The sequence below is a fragment of the Artemia sp. Qi Xiang Cuo genome, chromosome 9 (genome assembly GCF_049724085.1).
Source record: "Artemia sp. Qi Xiang Cuo chromosome 9, ASM4972408v1, whole genome shotgun sequence".
Classification (NCBI taxonomy): Eukaryota; Metazoa; Arthropoda; class Branchiopoda; order Anostraca; family Artemiidae; genus Artemia; species Artemia sp. Qi Xiang Cuo.
The window spans coordinates 1,664,156-1,685,393 of NC_142802.1; the positions used below are offsets into that span (position 1 = coordinate 1,664,156).

General features: G+C 35.6%; 2 protein-coding genes across 3 annotated transcripts in view; one reads left to right on the forward strand and one right to left on the reverse strand.

Annotated features, from left to right (window-relative positions):
- LOC148948207 (G kinase-anchoring protein 1-A-like) overlaps positions 1 to 5,143 on the forward strand; it is a 38,181-nt gene extending 33,038 nt beyond the window's left edge. The window contains exons 7-8 of the mRNA XM_089093824.1: positions 387 to 535; positions 4,994 to 5,143. Of these exons, the coding sequence (XP_088949950.1) occupies positions 387 to 535; positions 4,994 to 5,011 (167 nt within the window). The 3' untranslated portion in view covers positions 5,012 to 5,143. The remainder of the gene's footprint in view (positions 1 to 386; positions 536 to 4,993) is intronic.
- A 9,439-nt stretch (positions 5,144 to 14,582) lies between these two features.
- LOC148948208 (long-chain specific acyl-CoA dehydrogenase, mitochondrial-like) overlaps positions 14,583 to 21,238 on the reverse strand; it is a 52,101-nt gene continuing 45,445 nt past the window's right edge. For both annotated transcript variants that reach the window (XM_089094204.1, XM_089094206.1), the window contains 2 exons: positions 20,962 to 21,089; positions 14,583 to 16,425 (listed from right to left, as the gene is read on the reverse strand). In XM_089094204.1, coding sequence (XP_088950330.1) covers positions 16,236 to 16,425; positions 20,962 to 21,089 — 318 coding nt within the window. In that variant the 3' untranslated portion in view covers positions 14,583 to 16,235. The remainder of the gene's footprint in view (positions 16,426 to 20,961; positions 21,090 to 21,238) is intronic.

Below are 21,238 nucleotides of genomic sequence, written 5' to 3' on the forward strand. Positions count from 1 at the left end.
TTGTTGTTCAGTTTTCTTTTTTGAATTGTAAAAGAAATATAGCAAATTTAATCGGCTATCAATAATTGCTGTAATAATCTATTATAATAGGCTTTGCTTTTTCTAAGATAAATTTCCCAGGTAAATGAACAGCCTGATGTCTGTTTATTTAATATTTATCAATTTTTATTCACAGAATAGCACGTAAATAGAATACTTCCTTATTTCTTCAAGCCTTTTATCGTGAAGTCACATGTGTCTGCTTATTTGTTTACTGGGGGTAGAATTGACCGTTTGTTAGAACTTGATTCTTTTTATTGGAATTAATTTTATTAAGTCATTTGTGTATGTATTTATTAGCTTAATATTGGAGAAAGAATTCAGCTTGTTTTTTTAAATTATTTTAGCGCGTGAGAAAGCTGAGATAGTTGCACAGAACCTTAAGATGGAACGAGAGAAGGAGGAACTAGTCCAAGAAGTAACTCGCGTCTCCCAAGAGTTGGAGCAAGAGAGAAGTAAAGTGTCTGCTCTATTAGGCTCGGATTCTAAGAAATCGGTGAGTTTCAACTTATTACTGGGTGATTTAAATCAAAATTGAATAGTTTTATGGCGTTTATAAAAAATAATTGTGTTTAAGATTGAGTGACTTCTCAGGAGGGTGTAAAGAGGGAGGCTTTGAACTGATTTTGAAGGAGGAGGAGCATGCAAAGCTGTGCTGTCTCAGGAGGCCTGGTGCTGCAATGAGCTTTTAGTAGTAGTAGTGGTAATTGTGTTTAGGTAATCGTTCAGAAATTAGAAAAGCTTAATTTTGCCGTACCAGCCTCTTATGTGAGGTTACATAAGGTTAGGAGTAGCTTGAGAGGGGTTTACAGTATTAAAACATCTTTACATGGCTCGTAGAATAGTTCTTGCTCTTGTACATGAAAAATAGCTTTTCTATGTAGATGTATAATACTTCGATTCAACATGTACATACAATATTCAATGCTAAAATATAGACGGTCAAGTATGGAGCGAATTGGCGTTTATTTTGAAAAGGTTCTGTCACGAGTATCAAATACAACAGTAGGATCTACTATGTTGTACTTTCTACTATGAAACGCGCTCCAGTTCCCTAGAATTAAGCATAGAAGATACTTCCCAAACTTCAAGAAAATCCTACTGACTGGTAGCTTTTTATGAGGGTGAAGCAAGGTGACACAAGAGAAAGGTCGAGTAGAAAGGGTACAGCAATTGCACTGAAAACCTTGTGTTAAGTTAGCCCTATTCAGGTGGACCGTCTTAGCGGCCATAGACACATTAGCTTGTTGGATTTTTTCAGAATAGGCATCCCTAAGTAAACAAGACTGTTACATTGGCATCACGTTACTTTCAAGACTCTTAATATCAGTAGTTTGGTGTATACTCAGCTGTTGTGAGACCCGTCCGAACTCACTTGCAATTATCGACGAATACCTACTCTGCCATGTGTTAATTGAAATATTTTAGATTTAGCTTTGGAAGTTTTGGCCTATGAGTGACAAAAGATGATTGATAGTTGTCATTTAGTTGGAAGGAGTGAGCCTTAAAGGTCAAGTAACCTCTCAACTTTTACAAACATGTCCTATTTTTGGATGTTTTTATGAGTCCAATTGCTCCGTCCGATTTGTGGTACTTTCTTATGAGTTGACATGTGCGTTTTTTCTTTGTTTTCCCACACTTTTGGACAAAAATGCAGGAGTTTTAGCTGGCTCCGTCAAAAACCAAAAGTTCATATTAAGGAGTGTGTGATTGGTCCATACGAAGGTGGCCTATTTAGTGGATCGACAATCTTCCTTTTGTCTTCCTTTCTCTTTGATAGCATCCAACGTTCGTGTGCCTTTTGCTTTGTTTCGATTGCCTTCTTGTAATGCAGTTTAGAATACGGGTTTTCTCTTCTAGAAGAGGTTTTGCAGGGTTCTTTTCTCCTAGGTCTCGGCTGAGGTATCTGAAAAAATCTGTTTGTTAAAGAAAAGACTTCAATAGCCCGTTTCCCTTCTATTCAAGAAAAGACATTTTGGAAACCATTAGGTAGGAGGTAATGAATTATTTTATAGAGGTTCTTTAAAAGAAAAAAATCAGTCTATGGAGGTTTTTGCGAGTTCAGGGTGCTAGAATAGGTTTGCAAATTAATTTTAAGCAGACTTAAGTAGCTAAGGCTAGGAATAAGTGAAGATGAAAAGGTGACGTTGGATAACAAAAAGATCGATCAAGTGGACTTACCCCGTTAGTATTATTCGTAAAGATGGTGGGTGCAGTGAAGATATTAAAAGTAGAACAGCCGAGGCCCAGGGTGTTTTTTCATAGTTGAAAAGAAGTTTGGAAGAATAGGAAGGCACCTATGCGAACCAAGATTAGAATATTGGAAGCTACGGTGATGACAGTGGTCAGGTATAGTTCTGAAGCAAGGGCGCTCCGAAAAATGGAGGAAGATTTGCTAAATGTTTTCCAGAAAAATTGCCTACGGATTGTTTTGGGTACCCGACTGACTGACCGTATTTCAAACAGTAGGCTGTTCGAAAAGAGTGGTTCAATCCCGCTTTCTATGAATGAAAAAAAGGTTGAGATGGCTAGGGCAGTTTTGCGGATGAAGGATGACAGATTTACAAAGATTGTCCTTTTCGGCCAACCGTCCAGGGCTAAACGGAAAGCAGGTCGTCCTCAATAGGGGTGGGAGAATTCCGTAAGGAAGTATTTAAGGTAAATGGAAGCTTCCTTAAAGGGTGTGAAGAGTGAGGCTTTGAATAGATTGGGATGGAGGAGGAGCGTGCGTAGCTGTGTTGGCCTCAGGCGGTTTGGTGCTGCGGTAAAGTTGTTAGTAGTAGTATAAAGTTTGCTTGATTTGAGGAAGGGGGCTGTAAGTCTAGGCTTTATTTAATCCCTTCCATCCAATTCCACAGTAGGCGCTCAGGTTTAATAAAATTACTGAGGAGATTTATGACATAATGGTCCTATATCAATTTTAAATTTTTTTTTCAACCTGCCTGAGACTCTAGGCAGGCGTGCCTTTCCAGAAAATAACACACAAGTACTTGTCCAATAAGATTATCATACTTGCTCCCGCCATTTACCCGTCCCATTTAAACATTTTTGCCTCTCAATTACTCGGACTATCTGTCTTGGCTTTTTCTACAATTAGCCATGTCTTAAAGCCTACTGCAAAATACCCGCAAACTTATGTTAGGAAAATCCAAAATTACAAAATCAGCTAAAATTTTGGAAAAACTCCCGCAATCTTAGTATTACGACTTTCGTGTACAAAATATGGTTGTTTTGTTTGTGAGTGGGACAGGAGAGACCGGACCGGAAAAATTTATGTTTTGAATTTTAAGGTTTTTGTTCCCTGTACAATTTGTAGTAGGTTATTTTTCTTCTTTGCTAAGGTTTTAATATATCAGCGAAAAACGAAAATTTTGATGTCATTTCATGACTGAGATTTCAATTTTATCCATCTGCTGAATTATATTTTTGAAATTCGGTGTAGGCTACACGGTTGTTTGAGATTGAAATATGTTGAAAATAATTAAAGAAGATGAATTTCCTATTTTTTTAAGTAGGTTTAGATCCTTCTCCAAGAAAAAGTAATATCATATTTCTGACTCGGTGAATTATTAGATCTAAGGCTAATAAATCCAATGATATAAGTATAACGCCTTTTTGGCGCAAGTTATAGCTGCGGGCTTATCGCAAAATTGCTTGTTTTAGAGAGACCATATTACCTTAACTATTAAAAATCTGGATATTTCTGGATAACAAAGCTCAGAGATTCCCCTCTGTATGTACCATGTTTTTCGATTACGTTTCATAGAAATTGGGTATTCTTAAATATGGGTTATTAATCAGTGTTTATGGAATTACTATTGGGATTGATCACGTTCAGTCAGACTTTTTGCTTTAAATTTTTTGACATTATCAAGTAACAAGACAACATCAAGGTAAAATTTATGCTAATAAACTAAAAAAATTGAATGGAAATACTATTTAAAAAAAAAAATAAAAATCTTGGTGGACTGTGATGAAAAAGCTGGGAGCCATGGCTAATTGTAGTAAAATAAAAACATATAGTCTGAGTGAGTGGTAAAGCTGGCATAAGCCTTTTTCAGAGTTGTATAAAAATGATGATATTCCACTTGTTGTCCATCCAAGGGCAGAACTAATGTGATAGGTACGAATTAAGGGTAATTTAAATAGTCTGATCAGTTCTATGAGCCATTTGAAAATATGTAATGTAAGAAATAGAAAAACCTAACGAGAAATTTAAAAATAGAAAAATATAATAGAAATTGGAAAAATTAGAACTAAAAAAAATTAAAGGTAAAGCAAAAAATTTATGCTAAAAAGCCTGATTGGCTTCTATGGCTACTGAAAAGTGGAATAGAGGACTCAGCACACTATTTAACATAAATTAGTCCACTACCCGGCAGGCTATCGTTGTTCTTTATTCGGTTATTCGTTATTCGGTAGGCTATCGTTATCAGTTATCCTTATTCGCTTTTGTTTTATTTTCTATTTCCTGTTTCATAATTGTACATTAAGTGTTCTTATTGATACGTAACATTTTTATTTTATGCGACACGTATTACCGGAGCTATCCTGCTTTTGGTGGAATGTGACCTTTGATAGTCGACTGCTGAAAAGGATTTATATTTTGATGTTGTCACTGACTCTCTGGTTTACCAGCCAACATGTGGTGGAGTAGGTACTTAATTGTACTTTTGACGGTGCTTAACTGTACTTTTAACGATACTTAACTATACTTTTAACTGTACTTAACATTACTTTTAACCGTACGTAATGGTAATTAATAGTACTTTTAACCTTACCTAAATGTGCTTCTAACGGTACTTAATTGTACATAACGGTACTTAACTGTAACTGCACTTTGTGATAGCTGTGCAGAAATACTCGGGAGAATCTGAGAATTAATTAGTGACAATACTCATTGTTTATCTTGAAAGCAGTTTCATATACTGTTGATTATACTATTCATTTCTAGGGTTCGAAGAAGCAGTGAGTCATCCTGACGTAGCTAGTTTAGAGCGACAGTGCCACTGACGTATTTGTCATTTTCATTTGATTTCGTTTCTGGTTTTTGATAAATCAATTCTATTTTATATCTGACAGGTATTAAAACGTTTTAAGATTGTTTTAGGGACTATTTTTAGTTATCTAGACTAAGCGAATACACATCTCCTCCCCCAGATTTTAACAAATATCCTTCCTATTTTCATAGGAAAATGCCTTTGTTAGTATTTTCATTGAAAAAACGACAAATATGCTCCCACCCTCGATTTTATTAAGTAAATAACAACGCTGATATATTATGCAAAGTAACATGCTCATGTGCAGACAGGGGATTTCAATCATATTTTTGTCAGACATAGTATAGTTTAATCACTCTTCTGTTGTAGCAACTATAACAACAAAATTCTTTTTTTTTAGAGAAAAAGGGTTTTATTAACAAGAAATAAAACACATCAACAACAAGACCCAAAGTTTATTAAACTTGTATGGGCAGACATCGCCCTTTACAAAACCCTAAATACACAATTACTACTAGCCATCCTTAGCCCAACCAAAAAAAAAAAAATACAAAACAATAAATAATGATAAAATAAATGAATAAATAAAAATAAACGAAATAAATTAATTTCTAATAAATTTCACGACCTTACTGGATACCGAAGACACAAAATTAAAAGATCATTCTTCTATTCTATCTCCTCGTCGCCCTCCCAAAAAAAAAAGGTATCACGATCACTTGAGAGAAAATTCGCTCAGCAGGGATTAAAATTCATATGTAGACAAACACTGTCCTTTTAGTTTACTGCGACATTCATTTAGCTCATCAATTGTTGAAATAGCCTGAGGTAATGGTTCCCACACCCGAGAGCAAACATGTCTTATGGAAAAAACGGATCGCTTTGTAATAACCTGAGGTCGCCGAACTAGTTTCATGCTCTAGTCGAGTAATTATGGAAATTAACACCACTTGTAAACATTTCCCTAAAACACTCAGGTAATAACGCGCGTGTATATTTAAACATAAAAAGAGCATTATAAAAACGGAATAATCCGGCAATCGGTAATATTTTGTAGGGCATTAGGGTACGTAGGGCATTATTTTGTAAACTTCTAAGGGGACGAAGGTGAGTTAAAAACGTACTTGACCACACAAGACAACCATATAGAAGGTATGCGTGAACAAAAGAAAAATAAAACAATCTCATAATATCTTTTGGAAAAAAGTGCTTCAGTTTCCTCATCATCCCACATATCTTGCAACCTTGCCACTAACACATGAGATGTGCTCTTTGAAGTTAAGGCACTCATCGACAATCACCCCTAAATACTTTGTCGAAACTTCCCGAGGCAGAATATTTTGACCGAACTGTATTTTATCAATCCAAGGGTAAAAATTGCTACTTCTCCCGTACATTACAAAATAGAATTTAGCGCGGTTTAGCTGAAGTCTGTTAACCCCCCATCCATTTTTCAATGTTTAACATGCCAGTCTGAAGATTCTGCATAAGCATTTCCCCAGTTTTTGCAGCAACAGTTAGATGCGTATCATCAGTAAAATAAGGCAAAATAGATTTTGATGCTCCAGTATCACTAAATCTTAAATCAAAAGATAGTCCTTTTTATAGCATTTCGCAGGTCATCAATATATGTAAGAAACAGTAAGGACCCAAAAACAGACCCCTGAGAGACACTGAATTCAACACTTTTAACTTACGGTTCAACTTCATCTGCACTGACAAACTGTTTTTGATCTTGGAGAAAAGATTCCAATAGACGATAAAACATACCACGAAAACCACAATTCCTCGGCTTCACCATAAGAATTCCATGGTTCACTGCATCAAAGGCTTTCACAATGTCCAAAAAAAACAGATGTAACTTTCCACCCTTGGTCCAGAGCATCGTTCACAAACGTCGTGAGAAAAAGAAGAGCTTGATCTATCGACATTGCTTTACGGAATCTAAACTGAGTTTTACTAAAAATACTTTTTATTCTCAAGAAATCAACCATCCTGCCACTAATCAGTTTTTCCAAAACTCTCGATAAAACTGGCAGCAATGAAATAGGTCTATAATCATTCGGCAAAATTTTTTTTCTCCGCCCGTAAAGAGCGGAAAAACACCAAACTCGAGCAATCTTCATAAAATCGGGGAAAACACCAAATTTTAGGCACACATTAAATAAAACCAAAACCTGGTCGGATATTTCCGGGAAAACATACTTAAGTACACGCAATGAAAGGAAGTCAGCACCCGAAGCATTATTTCTCATGTTCCACAATGTGGTAGGTAATTCACTAGCAGTCACTGGTTTCAGATATGCAGATACTTCACTTTCCTTGGGTAAAAACTGGTGGTATGTTCCATCCTCAGAAAATTTTGTCGTGGAGTTCGCTATCCGTTTACCAACAATAGAAAAATGGTCACACAAATTATCTACAATCGAAGCATCAGTATTGGAATTTTCAGGTAAAATTGAACTTTTGGAAGGGCTCAGAACAGACTGAATTACTCTCCACGTTTGCCTGGGATTACCTGCACTTTTTAAAACTTGTTTCTGGTTATTGAGATCACAATTATATTTCTTATATCTCACCTTCGCCTCAGGAGACACTATAGAATATTTATAAAGCAGTCTTCGATTTGATATGGCCTTCATCAGTCCTCTAGTAACCCAGGGTTTCCTAGGGGTAACATGAAAAGCCGGCTTTTGAATAACTGTACAACTTTCTTTTAGTAGTTTAGTTATTTCTGAATACCACAATGAAAAATTTTCATTCACTTTCAGATCACTACTTTCTAAAAAGTCAAATTGAGCGTTCTTTAATTTTCTTGTGAATATGTTAAGAACCTTAGCATCCATTTTCAATGCAGAAACTTATGCTGGTATATTCATAGCTGTAGGAACACCAAACTCTCTAATAACAACAAAGACACCAAAATGATCAGAAACATGATTCAAAATAACATCAGCAAAATCATACTTCACGTTAACAAATGTATTATCCAAAAGTGATTCCGAGCGCAAAGTCACTCGACTACGTATATTGCTGTCGGTCTTAAACCGTAACCACCCATAACTTTTAAAAAATCTCGAACTCTCGGGTTTACATTTACTGAAAATAGATCAAGAGTAAACTCTCCACAAACAAAGCATGGGCGATTTGAACCTGACAAGTTATCCATTTGCCGCTCCAGCAAATCGATGAATTCCTGCACATTTCCAGATGGAGGTCGATAAACAACCACCACAGAGGAAAATTTTCCTAAGTTACAAAGTTCAATTACCATCCATTCAAAACCCATCTCTTTATTCATGCGTAGATCATTCCGTATTTTCATTGTAATATTCTTCCTGCAATATAAAGCCAATCCACCATGTAATCGTGAGTCCCTATTCTGCATCACACAGTCATAACTATCAATTTCAAGTAGACTCATTGTATAATTGCAAAACCACGTTCCATTCAATGCAAGCACATCCAACTCAGAAAACTTACATAGTTCTGTTAAATAATTAAATGAACTAGAAAGGCCTTGACAATTTAAATGGAAAATGCTCAAACTTCGCGGACCCATAGTAGATTTATTTCCAATATCAGCTAGAAATTTATATTTAACCACTGGAAAATCCTCCACCGTTCCTTCATCATAATCCCGATTTAAGACCCCATTCCCCAGGACATCCCAACTGAACGAATTTCTCTAAGTGTTTTCAATCTGTTATTGTTATAATCCAGCTATTTTTTCAAGACACAAGCTTAGGAGGCAAACGAGGAAACTGATAGAAAAATTAACTCTACTTACAACAACAACAAGTGATCTCCAGTATCCAGGAGGGCTGCAACCAATAACAAAGGAAAAAAAACTGAGAAAAAGAGAAAATAAATTAAAAATAAAATTTATTATAAACGAAACACAAAATAAAAAGATACAGCATAACAAAAAAAAACTCATAGAAAATAAAAAGGTGAAAACCTCACACAAATTAAAAAAGACAGGATAATGCAATCGAAGAAATATATAATTAATTTCCTTCATCAGGCACATACTTGTAGTAGTGGCGCTTACCACAATAACAAAATATATCTAATAATAGCAAAAAATGCCCCTTAACTTCAAAACAAACAAATGAAATGCTAGAATCGACAATCAACTAGCTCTGGTATTGGCTCATTGTACTTATATTTCACTTTTCCAACACCTTCTCTTTCAAGCTGAATGAATGGAGGAACAGTATTAGACACCCAAGCTGAAATACTCTTATTACTCAATTTAGATTTAATCTCGCAGTCTGTTCCGCGCTTCACGAACAGACAATGGAGCATCATCTCAGACGTTAAGATTTTTCATAGCTGTATTTGAATCGAAAGTCTTATTCTTAAGTTTTTCCCCATTACGTAAGATCATAATCTTCGCCTCGCGTGATTTAACATTCACTTTGAAAACTTTTGCTCTTTTTTATTCGTAACAATTGTAAATTCTGGAACCTTTGATAATTCTAAACCATTGGCACATGTTTCTTGAAATAAACTTAGCAGTAGCTACATCATCACAAACCGTATTCCACACAATAATGTTATTTTCTGTAGATAAATATTCCACCGACATCAATCTTGCCGACAACGAACCCATTTCACGGGGATATTTTGCCTCAGTGGATGCAACATGCATTTGCGTTTTTAGTGAAATTACTTCTTCATTTACTGTATTGCAATTTTTTCCAACTTGAGCAAGATTGGATTGTAAGATGGCTTGAGCATTTTCAACAGAAGTTACTCGATTTTCTTGATTAGCCGATCTCATGTCAATTGATTTAGCGTATTTTGAGACTCCGTTACGATTTCAAGAATTTTCGAGAAAACGTCCGCTAATAACTGGATCGAAGCACGATTTATTGATTTTTGCGTTGAAGATGAATGGCCAGATTCGTCATGCGAAATCGATCCAAATTGGTCCTCTGTTTTACGTTTACGTTTGTTCCTCGTCATCACAAACCAGTAAATAAAAAATTAGAATATTCTTACCGGAAAAAGTACTTCTTATTTATACACGTAAGTGCAGTTCGCTAAGCCGTTAAGACACGGCTAACACCATAAATTCCCAACAGGAACTCCTCAAATCTTCGCTTGGAACCCTCAGCTAATAAATTGACTTCTGTTTATGCGTAATCATTAATTAGCAGTCTCATTGCATAAAAAGAACTTTTCCGCATTCACAGAACAAAACTCCGCCCACTTAGCTATTTCAATTCATTTTAGTCCACATCAACCTAGGTTAAAAGCACTAGCCAAATGATGTTACTTGGCTGATAGCTGACTCATAACTGACTTCGTTACATTCAAAAAATTTCTGTTTGTTTGATTTTCAGAGTCGCTTTTTACCTGCAACTGGAAAACTCTAACTGCCACAGTCGGGAGTAAAGCAGTGGATTCAATTTACGGGAGGGAAAGTCTCCCCCGCCCCTCAGATTAAAAAAAACCTTTACTTAGTGTATTTTAAAAAAAAATCTCTTTTTCAGTATTTTCATTGAAAGAAGTGAAAAAACACAAGTTTGCCAACCCTGCCCCTCCCTAGACGTATACAAAGCAACATGCATACGTTCAAAAAGGAGGGGGATTTTAGACATATTTTTTGTCAGACATAGTATAGATTATTGATTAGCCTTAAGCGAAACATTGAAATAACATAGTTCTTACATTGTTTCATTCCGAAAGTTCGATTCGTTTGATTTTCAGAATCGCTTCCAGTTTGACTGCTAACAGAAAACCGTAAGAGCAAAAGTTGTTGAAACACCAGTGGTGTCATTTGGGGCGGGAGGCGCTGCCCCCACTTTAGATTTTGAAAAACACCCCCTCCCCCTAATCTTCACGAATTGATATCACTGTAGAACACGGGCAAGACAAGAAATTCAAAATAATATCAGATAGAATTATCAACGGCATCTGATCAAACAGTTCGTGGTAACGAACTGAAAGTAAGGAGCGACCCGGCTAAATAGTAACCGAAACTCTAAAAAAAACGGAATTTTGATACCATAGATACATCACAAGAATCAGGTTTTATACTGAGTTCAAATAAATAAGTTTCATCAAGTTTAGTCTTAACTATCAGAGGTTACGCGCCTGAGAAAATTCACCTTATTTTTGAAAAAAGGGGGAAACACCCCCTAAAAGTCATATAACCTTAATGAAAATCACACCATCAGAGTCAGCATATCAGAGAATCCTACTGTAGAGGTTTCAAGCTCCTATGTGCAAAAATGTGGAATTTCGTATTTTTTGCCAGAAGAAAGATCACGGATGCATGTTTATTTATTTTTTTTCCAGAGGTGATCGTATCGACCCAGTGGTCCTTGAATATCGCGGGAGGGCTCATTCGAACGGAAATTAAAGTTCTAGTGCCGTATTTAAGTGACCAAAAAAATGGAGGGCAACTAGGCCCCCTCCCAAGCTCATTATTTCCCAAAGTCACCCGATCAAAATTTTGAGATACCCATTTTATTCAGCACGGTCGAAAAATATAATAACTATGTCTTTGAGGATGATTAATCCCCCACAGTCCCCGGGGGAAGGGTTGCAAGTTATGAATTTTGCCCAATGTTTAAATATAGTGTTGGTTATTGGGAAGTATACAGACATTTTCGGGGGGGGGGGATTTTTTCTGGTAGTGGGGGGGGGGGGCTCGGGGGTTACATGGGAGGATCTTTCCATGGGGGAAGGGACATTGGTATGAAGGGGGCACCGGATTCCCCAGCATTATTTAAAACGATCAGAAATTAAATAAAAAAACAAGTTTTTTTTTTAACTGAAAGTAAGGAGCAACATAAAACTTAAAGCGAACAGAAATTATTACGTATATGATTGGGTTCGCCCCCTAGTCAATACCTCGCTCTTTACGCTAAAGTATTTTTAGCACTTTCATAAGAGCAATCTATTACAATTTGCGACTTTTATGCTTAAGGGGCCATTTCTAATTAATAAAAAGAAATTTCGGAATTTAGCGTATAGAGTAGAGACCCGACTTAAGGGCGAACCCCCTAGTCTAGGTAATAAAAATATGTAAATTCAGAACCATGCTACGCTATCGAATTCGTAAGTTACGTCAATTTACTATTAATAAAAAACGCTGGTAAATAAAATAAAACAACTTTCGAGAAAGTAATTTAACCAAAAAAAAAGTAAAATTAATATGCAAATTTCGTTTTAATTATTCATGTACGGTGAGCCAAAATCAAAACCTGCATTAATTCAAAAACGTTCAGAAATGAAATAAAAACAACAAGTTTTTTTAATTGAAAGTAAGGAGCGACATTGAAACTTAAAACGAACAGAAATTAATCCATTGATGAAAGGGGTTGTCCCCTCCTCAATGCCTCGCTCTTTACGCTAAAGTTTGACTCTGTCTCAAAACTTTATTTTTTAAAACAATAAAAATCTTTAGCGTAAAGAGCGAGGGATTGCGGAGGGGACCGCCCCTTTCATAAATGGAATAATTTCTGTTCGTTTCTAAGTTTTAATGTCGCTCCTTACTTTCAGTTAAAAAAACATGTTTTTTTATTTAATTTCTCTAAGAAATCCAAAGCTAATCTTAAATAACAATCCCTGGGAGACATTTTCTACTTGCTTTTATCGGGATTTCTAGTAAGTGGCACTCCTCCTAACCCATCAGCATCTCCATCTAAAACTCCTTCTCGTGTTTACAATAGGATCTGGGAAAATATTACTGACCTAAATATTTTGGCCTCCTATTTTGCTGACTGTGCAGCGCTACCAATGAAGCTGTAGACCATTCGTTTTATGAGCTCAATATTTGCTCTTCTCAGTAAAATGAATCTCAACTCAATATCCGTAATTCGCCTTACTTGTACTTGATGCTCGGTCAAGCTGCATCCAGGCTTATTGTGGCACCCAACAGACGACAGCATGTCTCCTTCCCGAGGTTTCGCTCGAGGGTGGCAGGCTCTACAATCTCCATCTACTGACGATCCCAACGACTGCCGTAGTTTATGGATCATCCAAATGGCTCTAGATCGAGCATCAGTTCCACGAGCCACGTCTTCCTTTGGCCTTCACCTCTCTTCTTCCATACCGGTAGTGGTAGAAATTTGAAGCATCTTTTGCTTGTTCGGTCATCTGGTCTGCGCATTGTGTGGCCAAACCTTTTCAGTCTTCTCTGCTTGACAATATCAGAGGCAAGTGGGCGATTCCCACATCTTCTCCTGACTTCGTCGTTCGAGATTCTATCTGAGAGGCAGATGCTGAGGATATAATGCAGGCATTTGTGGTTGAAGGTATTCAAGATCAACGTTTTGGTTGTTTTCAGTGACCATGTCACATCCATAGAGGAGAACAGAGAACCATAGCTTCATAAACTTGGAGCTTCGTGTTCAAATTTCGCTCCGCTTCCAGACTATCCAGAGAGCCTTCTGTAGTTGAAGGAAGACGTTCCAAACAGACGATATGCGGTTCCAGATCTCATCTGAAGATTCGCCAGCAGGGTTTACCATTGAGCCGGGGCATTTAAACGACTGGATGTCTTCGATCTTACTACCGTTTAGGGTCACAGGGGTTGCATCCGTCATAGCCGTTCGCATGGTTTTTGTTTTCGCTAGAATATTTAGAGGCCAGTCGAGAGTGCCTTGTCTGCCACGTCATTGATCATAGCCTGAGCTTCCGAAATATATTCAGCAAGCATGTCCACGTCGTCAGCATAGTCAAGATCCGTGAGGAGAGGGTCGCGCTCACTGCAACACCTTTGTACTTGTCCAGGACCTTGAGGATCCAATCAATGACAAAGTTGGTGAGAGGGCGCAGAAGCTAGCTTCGTCTATATCTCACATGTCAACCCTTTCCTCTAAGAGGAAAGGGTTTATTAATTTGTCAGTTAATGATGCCCCGCCTGTCCTTGTTGGGAGGATGTACGAGCAAACAGCTTGCCACGTCACTCCTTATGATCAATTAGTTTATTTTTTAATTTAAATGATCTTGCACTTATTTTGGATACCGGTTAATGTGATGTTAATGCTCTTTTATATATATATTACGAATCTTTCAGTGTATCTCTTTTTTTTCTTTTTGTGTCTTACTTCACTGTCTTTCTCTTGAGTGGGTAATAAATGTTTGATTGATCGATTGAGGCTAGATGAGCAAAACATGTACAAAAATGATGAAAATGAAACATTCCATTGTCTAAATAAACTGAAAGTAAACTTATTAACATGTTTTCATTCAAGGTTTTACCAATTGATTCATATTTTCATTTTATTTACACATGGAAAGGCAGGAAATATGCTATACCTGGAAAGGCTACATTTAAGTAGCTGCCTGAGTTTCCCGGTTATTTCAAAACTTTGATTTCACATTGAAGTTATATGGCAGGATAGGTTCCCCTTATAAAACAATTTAGCTGGTATATTTGAAATATTTTATTATACTGATTCTGTTTGCAATTCCACTTTATAATTACGGTAGAGAAAAAGATGGGTGAATATTCAAACAGAATATAATCTAGAACGATAATCCTTCTCTTATTTTATTTCTGAAATAGAAGGTCGCAACAAAATTTTATCGAATTTATTCCAATAGAGTATAAAGCACTTCCAGATTACAAAGAATCCCAACTTCGTCCAATAAACTTTTAAAATTCCAATTAAGGGCAGTAAAATAAAAATTTATAAATCAAAACTTTCGGGTCTTTTTTGACAAGATTATGGGCGTCAGAAACACTAACAACATGTTGCTACCTTGCATTACTAATTAAAGCGCTAGTGGTAGTGGACTTTGAAAGAAAAGATAAAAACCTTGGCAAGTGTCTAACTAAGATTTAGAAGGGAAGCGATCTATTTTATCCAGCACTAGTAGCTTTTTTGTTTTTGAATGTAATGCATTTTATCAGTATTACTTATGCTTACAGTGCCACCAGGTATTTTTTCCCTCACGTGAAATTCAGACGTTACGCGGGAATCCCTTTAACCGTTAGCTTCCCAGACTCGCGGCATTTTTTCCAGTAGCATAGTGGAACATTGGAACTGGAAACCACTTCGTTTTGTATTGGATCGAATAGTTGAACTTTGGCGAAACAAAATCCTAAAAGTCAACCTCCCGAAAAGCGCTATTATTAACAGCACTTAATGCTGGTTAGCGCGAATAAGCACACACTAAAGCGTATTCCAACTACCCTTTTACTGTATACAACAGTTAAAACTTTTTTTTCAAGGAGTTTAAATATCGACATAGTCATTAAGCGAATTTGTTCAGAGAACAGTATGAGCAATGGAAACGAAGCCACATCATGTTAAGAAGACTAAGGGAACTGAAAATCAAGTATTTTGCAGTAGGCATCAACACATGACTAATTGCAGAAAAAGCCAAGACAGACAGTCCAAGTGATTAAGAGGCAAATCTGGGATAAGCCCTTTTTAGGATTGATAAGCCTATTTAATCACGTGATTTTGAATTATAGTGCCACCAGGTAGTTGATTGCCGATTTTTTCTTTTTTTACTCAACTGCAACAAGTTTTTTATATATATTTTAAGTTTATTTCAGCTTAAAGTCTACCATTAGTTCAGATTTGATTTTGTGTTATTTAATTTAAATTCGGCTTTATTTTTCTCCTTTTTTTAACACGCGAATTTTTCTTCTGTGATTCACATGTTCTCATTTTATTTTTTTTGTAGACGCAATTTTACTTTTCATAATTTTATGTAAAATAACACCCCGTTATTTTACATTTTTACTCTTTCTAAGTTGCGTTATTTCTTTTTTACGTTTCTGTTCCTTATTTTTTTTCTAAATGTAAAAGTTTTCACGTGTTTTTCGGTTTTTCATTACATAAAAAATAGACTTGATTATTTTCTGGTTATGATAAAAAAAAAGCTTTTCTAATAAATAGCAACCATCTCCCCTTATTTTTTTTTTTTTTTTTTTTTTTTTTTTTTTTTACTAAATACAAAATGTTCCATATGTTTTTCCTTTTTTCTACTAGATCAAAAACAGACTCGGCTTGTTTCTTTCCTATGATAAAAAAAAACCTAATAGATAAAATCCAAACTACCTCTGAATTATTGTTGTTTTTTTAAGTAAAGGATGCCAAGCAACTGAAGGCGCTGCGAATCATGCAAAAAAGACCCGAGAAATTCTGAATTTGTGACATAAATTTTTACACTTAAAATCTAAAAATTACGAAGAACAACAAAAAGGCAGAAACAAGTCTATTTTTTCTTCCCTCCCCCAACTATTTGTCTGGCAATGAGTTCCTTCATGATTTCATTGCTGCCACCGTAGATAGGTTGCACACGAGCATCGACATACATCTTCGCAATTGGGGTGTCCCACAGGTAACCAGCGCCACCATGCATTTGGACACATTTATAGGCCACTTTGTTTTCCAGATCAGTGGGCCTGCGAAAATAAACCAAATCACAAGAGGAAAGAGAAATTTACAAAAAAAAACTTGGTGCTGTGGTAATGCCTTTATCTAAAACATAAATTATTCAAGGTTTTGCCGTAGTTTCACCCCTGTAGGGTTTTCCTGTGGTGGCACAATAGGTTTGATCTCTGTTTGGTAATACAGGACCCAGGGTTCGAATCCAGCTGTAGCAATAAACTGCAGGGCCGACGCATGGGCCTTTGTAGTCAAGAAGCATCGTTAATCCGATACCAAGTACAATACCCCTTAGGAGTACACATTAACAAGTGTTCACAGTATAAGGATTCACTAAATGCTACAAAGTTATAGATCTCACCAAGACTTTGACATGAAATATATATTTAATACCAGCAGATTGAGCTTCTCTCGGTCAAAGGAAAATCAAAGTTTTTTCTTTAATCTCTTTCGCGAAACAACTTTATTTGTATTTTATTCACTGTAGAAAGTGTAAAACCATTAAGGTATTGGAAGTCTTGGCATTTGTAATGGCATTCCATCGAAAATGTTTTTCCAGAATTATTTAACGAACAATAATCAATGGGCGAAGCTCGTTCCCCTGGTATGCAAATCATTATTCAAATTTTTCTGCCAAAAGACGTAGCATTTAATGCGAAGCTCTTAAGAGTTCGAAACTCACTTCACAGCTATCAAACGAGAGTGACTTCGTCTAAAAGCTCAGAATCAACTGATGTGTCAATAAATTGCGTTTTGAAACTCCTCCTACTTATGCTTAAGGCTTTCAACCTTCATGGGTCTCTAATTTCCGTCAGCAGATTATTGATTAAAATATTAAGGGTTCGGGAAGAAGAAGAAAAATTTTCTCAAAGTCTTGACTTATCTAGATCATTTTTTCTCACAACAAAAATATTAATATGCCAATTTCCAAAAAAAGAACAGTGTCATTTTTGATGAAAAATTTACTGATAGACATACAATTAGTGCTCGTTTTATAAGATAGATTACACATTTTCGATTACACATACAGATTACACATTTTGGCCACATTTTCGTGAGTGGTCGTTACTATCAATTGGGATGTACTGGCAATTTATCCCCAGCATCGCTTAATATAAAGAAATATTTAGATGGAGCAATAAAAATGGTCTCCAGGTAAGTACGAGGGGTTAGAATTATCTCTGCAACCTCCCCCCCCCCTAACAAAATGATATACAATAGTTTGGGAAAGGGTAACTTGTGTCGAAAAATTTGCACATATACTAAGCAGACAGATGTAACTTAGATTTCCTTTTCGTAGTTTCTATGAGAAGGTTAGCATGATCAAGGAAAAGGAAAACTAGGTAAATAATTTCTTATGCAACGCTGCCTTTTCATTTCAAACACAAATGAAAAGAGTCGAAATACTTCTTTCTGGATAAAAACAATGCAACTATAATATAAATTTGAAGTAACAGTAAAACACTAAATTTGAAGTAAGGGAACACAGTAGAAATACAAGGAGATGTCCATATCTGTTGGTTCACTTTCCAGCGTGATTCTGGTACACAAAATTGGCTGCACTCCATTACCAAAATCACTCAAGAGGCACTATCTTACAGGTGAAAGGAAGATCTAAAACTCGTTTAAGTCTTTTTGTACTGCTATTGGTAAGAAAATTCAAGGATACGACAAGCGATTTTAATATCAGAGGCTCCATTTTTGAATTATTTTTATGAGTGGTGAAAAAAGATATAAAGCCTTTTTGGTGAAAAAAAAAAAAACCTGGTACAGTGAGCACTAATTGAGACTAAGTGAGACATGGAAAATTTTCTGGGGAAAAAATCCCATGTTCCCTCTTGAACTACTACGGATAAACTATAATTTTTACGTTTTTTGAATATTTTTCTTTGAAGAATAATTCTAGATGCTAATCTGACTCATTTATATTTGTTTCATAACTTATTTTCTGGTTACTTGTCCATCTTTTGTTTCTTTTCATTTGTTTGAAAACAAAATCGCAAATAACCTACAACATAGGTGCGAGGGTAAGAGGAGTGTGCACAGCTGTGTTGGCGGTGCACAGACGGATTGGTGCTGTAGTGAAGTATAGTATAGGTGTACACAGTTTAGTAGTCATTTGTAGATGGAAAATGAGGCGTTATTAAAAAAAACTATATATTTAGTGCACCCCTTATTTACAATTCAGGGAAGGAGAAGGTAAATTCCCTTCTATGGAAAGGTATGTAACTAACTTATGCATATTGTCGATAACCTACAAAGAAAGGCAATTATCCCGCCCTCCCTAGATGCTGAAAAATATATTTTTGTAGTCTCTTCAGGAAAAACCGAAAAAATTACACCGCTTCCTTCGACTTCGAAAAATAGCTTTTTTGCATCTTTAGAAGAAAAAGTGAAGAAAATCCTCCTCCCCTCCCTTGGTTTTGTGAATTGATATCCCTCAGTGAAATCGACATCCCTTAATCGTGAAAATTGCAAGGCTTTTTTCGATTTTGAAAAATAGCTTTTTTGCATCTTTGGAAGAAAAAGTGAAGAAAATCCTCCTCCCCTCCCTTGGTTTTATGAATTGATATCCCTTAGTGAAATCGATATCCCTTAATCGTGAAAATTGAAAGGCTTTTTTCGATTTCGAAAAATAGCTTTTTTGCATCTTTAGAAGAAAAAGTGAAGAAAATCCTCCTCCCTCCCTTGGTTTTATGAATTGATATCCCTTAGTGAAATCGATATCCCTTAATCGTGAAAATTGAAAGGCTTTTTTCGATTTCGAAAAATAGCTTTTTTGCATCTTTAGAAGAAAAAGTGAAGAAAATCCTCCTCCCCTCCCTTGGTTTTGTGAATTGATATCCCTTAGTGAAATCGATATCCCTTAATCGTGAAAATTGCAAAGCTTTTTTCGATTTCGAAAAATAGCTTTTTTGCATCTTTAGAAGAAAAAGTGAAGAAAATCCTCCTCCCCTCCCTTGGTTTTGTGAATTGATATCCCTTAGTGAAATCGATATCCCTTAATCGTGAAAATTGCAAAGCTTTTTTCGATTTCGAAAAATAGCTTTTTTGCATCTTTAGAAGAAAACCTTAAGAAAATCCTCCTCCCACTCCCTTGGTTTTGTGAATTGATATCTCTTAACTAGATGGTAGAGCTGTAAATGCAGCTCGATTAAAGAAAACAAACTAATCAGAGATAAAGACGAGGAATATACTTCTTAAAAATCTGCCTAGATTTAAGGTTAGATTAGAGAGAGCTGAAAAAGGAAAAAAAAGAGAAGAAGACTCTAGTTTTGCTTCTCCATTGTCCAAAATAAAAAAACTGTCACCTAACAATTTTTGGTTTTGATGAGCAGTCGTGCTGATTTAGGATTCAGGTTTCATTCAATTACAATTATTTTAAAAAGAAATAGAGTCTCTAAAATATCTTGTTTATTTAATCTATTTTTTAGGAAAATGCATCCATTTCAGGAAACAATGCCACAAAAGATCGCTTCTAATATTCTTTACTTTTCAATGAGTAATCATATACTAACAATATTGATTATTTACTAGTACCAAGGACATCAAAATCTCTCCTTTGTTGCCGCACTGAATCATGAAAAGAAACAAGCGGAAACGTTTCATATTTACAAACAAGCCTAACCAAACGATCATAGCCCCCGATTTATTTGCATCTGGTCATAGAGCAATACAACAATCAATAGGGTAGAACAACTGTTCAATCGGGCTATTGAACAAATACAACCTAGTAGGTAGAATGTAAAAATTAAGTAAAAAAAAAATGATATTTTGAAATCAGAAGAGTACAAGAATTCTATTGATATGCCAATAGTCATAAATATTACAGAATAGGATAGCCTACCTGGTCTTTTTAAAAAGATATTTTTGTACGCAAGTCAATTGAGTAATAATTTGAAATTTTTCATCTTGAATAATTTTAAATGCATATGGATATAAGATAATTACAGTTTCTAGAGCCTAATGATGATGGATGTTTTTCGCTCATTTTCTGCTGATTCTTCAAACACGTTTCTTATTTTTAAACTTGACGCCCACTCATCAAAAATTAAGTTACCAGGTATTCCTAGTTTTTAAAGACGTATATGGTTGGTTAAGTTTCCACTTAACCAATTTGAAGAATCAGATATCATTTTTAGTGTCATTGGTATTATAAAGCAACAATTTTTTTAAAAATAATAAATAAAGCTAAACCAAGACATTACTTATTTTGATGCTGGTAAAAGTAGATTTTTACCTTTTTTCCCGAATTCAGTATATACTCTTTTCTTCTGAACGAGGTTAAAGCCCTAAAATAGAGCCCTACAATAATAAAATATAATAGCCCTATAATAATATATAGCCCTATATATTAGCCCTAATAATAATAGCCCTATAAAAGCCCTACAATAGTCCTACAAACTCTTACAAGTTTGTTTTAATACACTTTAGGCTTTTCATTTAAAAGAACCTTTTCACTAGGAATTATCTTCAACTCCACTCCGTTTAACACATAAATATGAGTTACAGCTTAAAAAAAAAAGAGAAAAAAGGTCAAAGATTTTACTTACCAGTACTTTGACATTGAAGCCATACCCGAATCTAACTGATTTTTGGCATGGAGGGATATGCACTGATCAATGAAAGCTCGTCCAACAGCAATTTCAGTTTTGAGCTCAGCCAGTCCATGTTGAACCGTCTTTAAAACAAAAGAGCATGTAATGAGGGATAAAATAGTGGAAAGAAAGAGAAAAAAGACATTAAGAGAAAAAAGATCATGTAATGAGGGATAAAATTGTGGAAACAAAGAGAAAAAGAGAGAGTAAGAGAAAATAAAGAGAAAAAGAG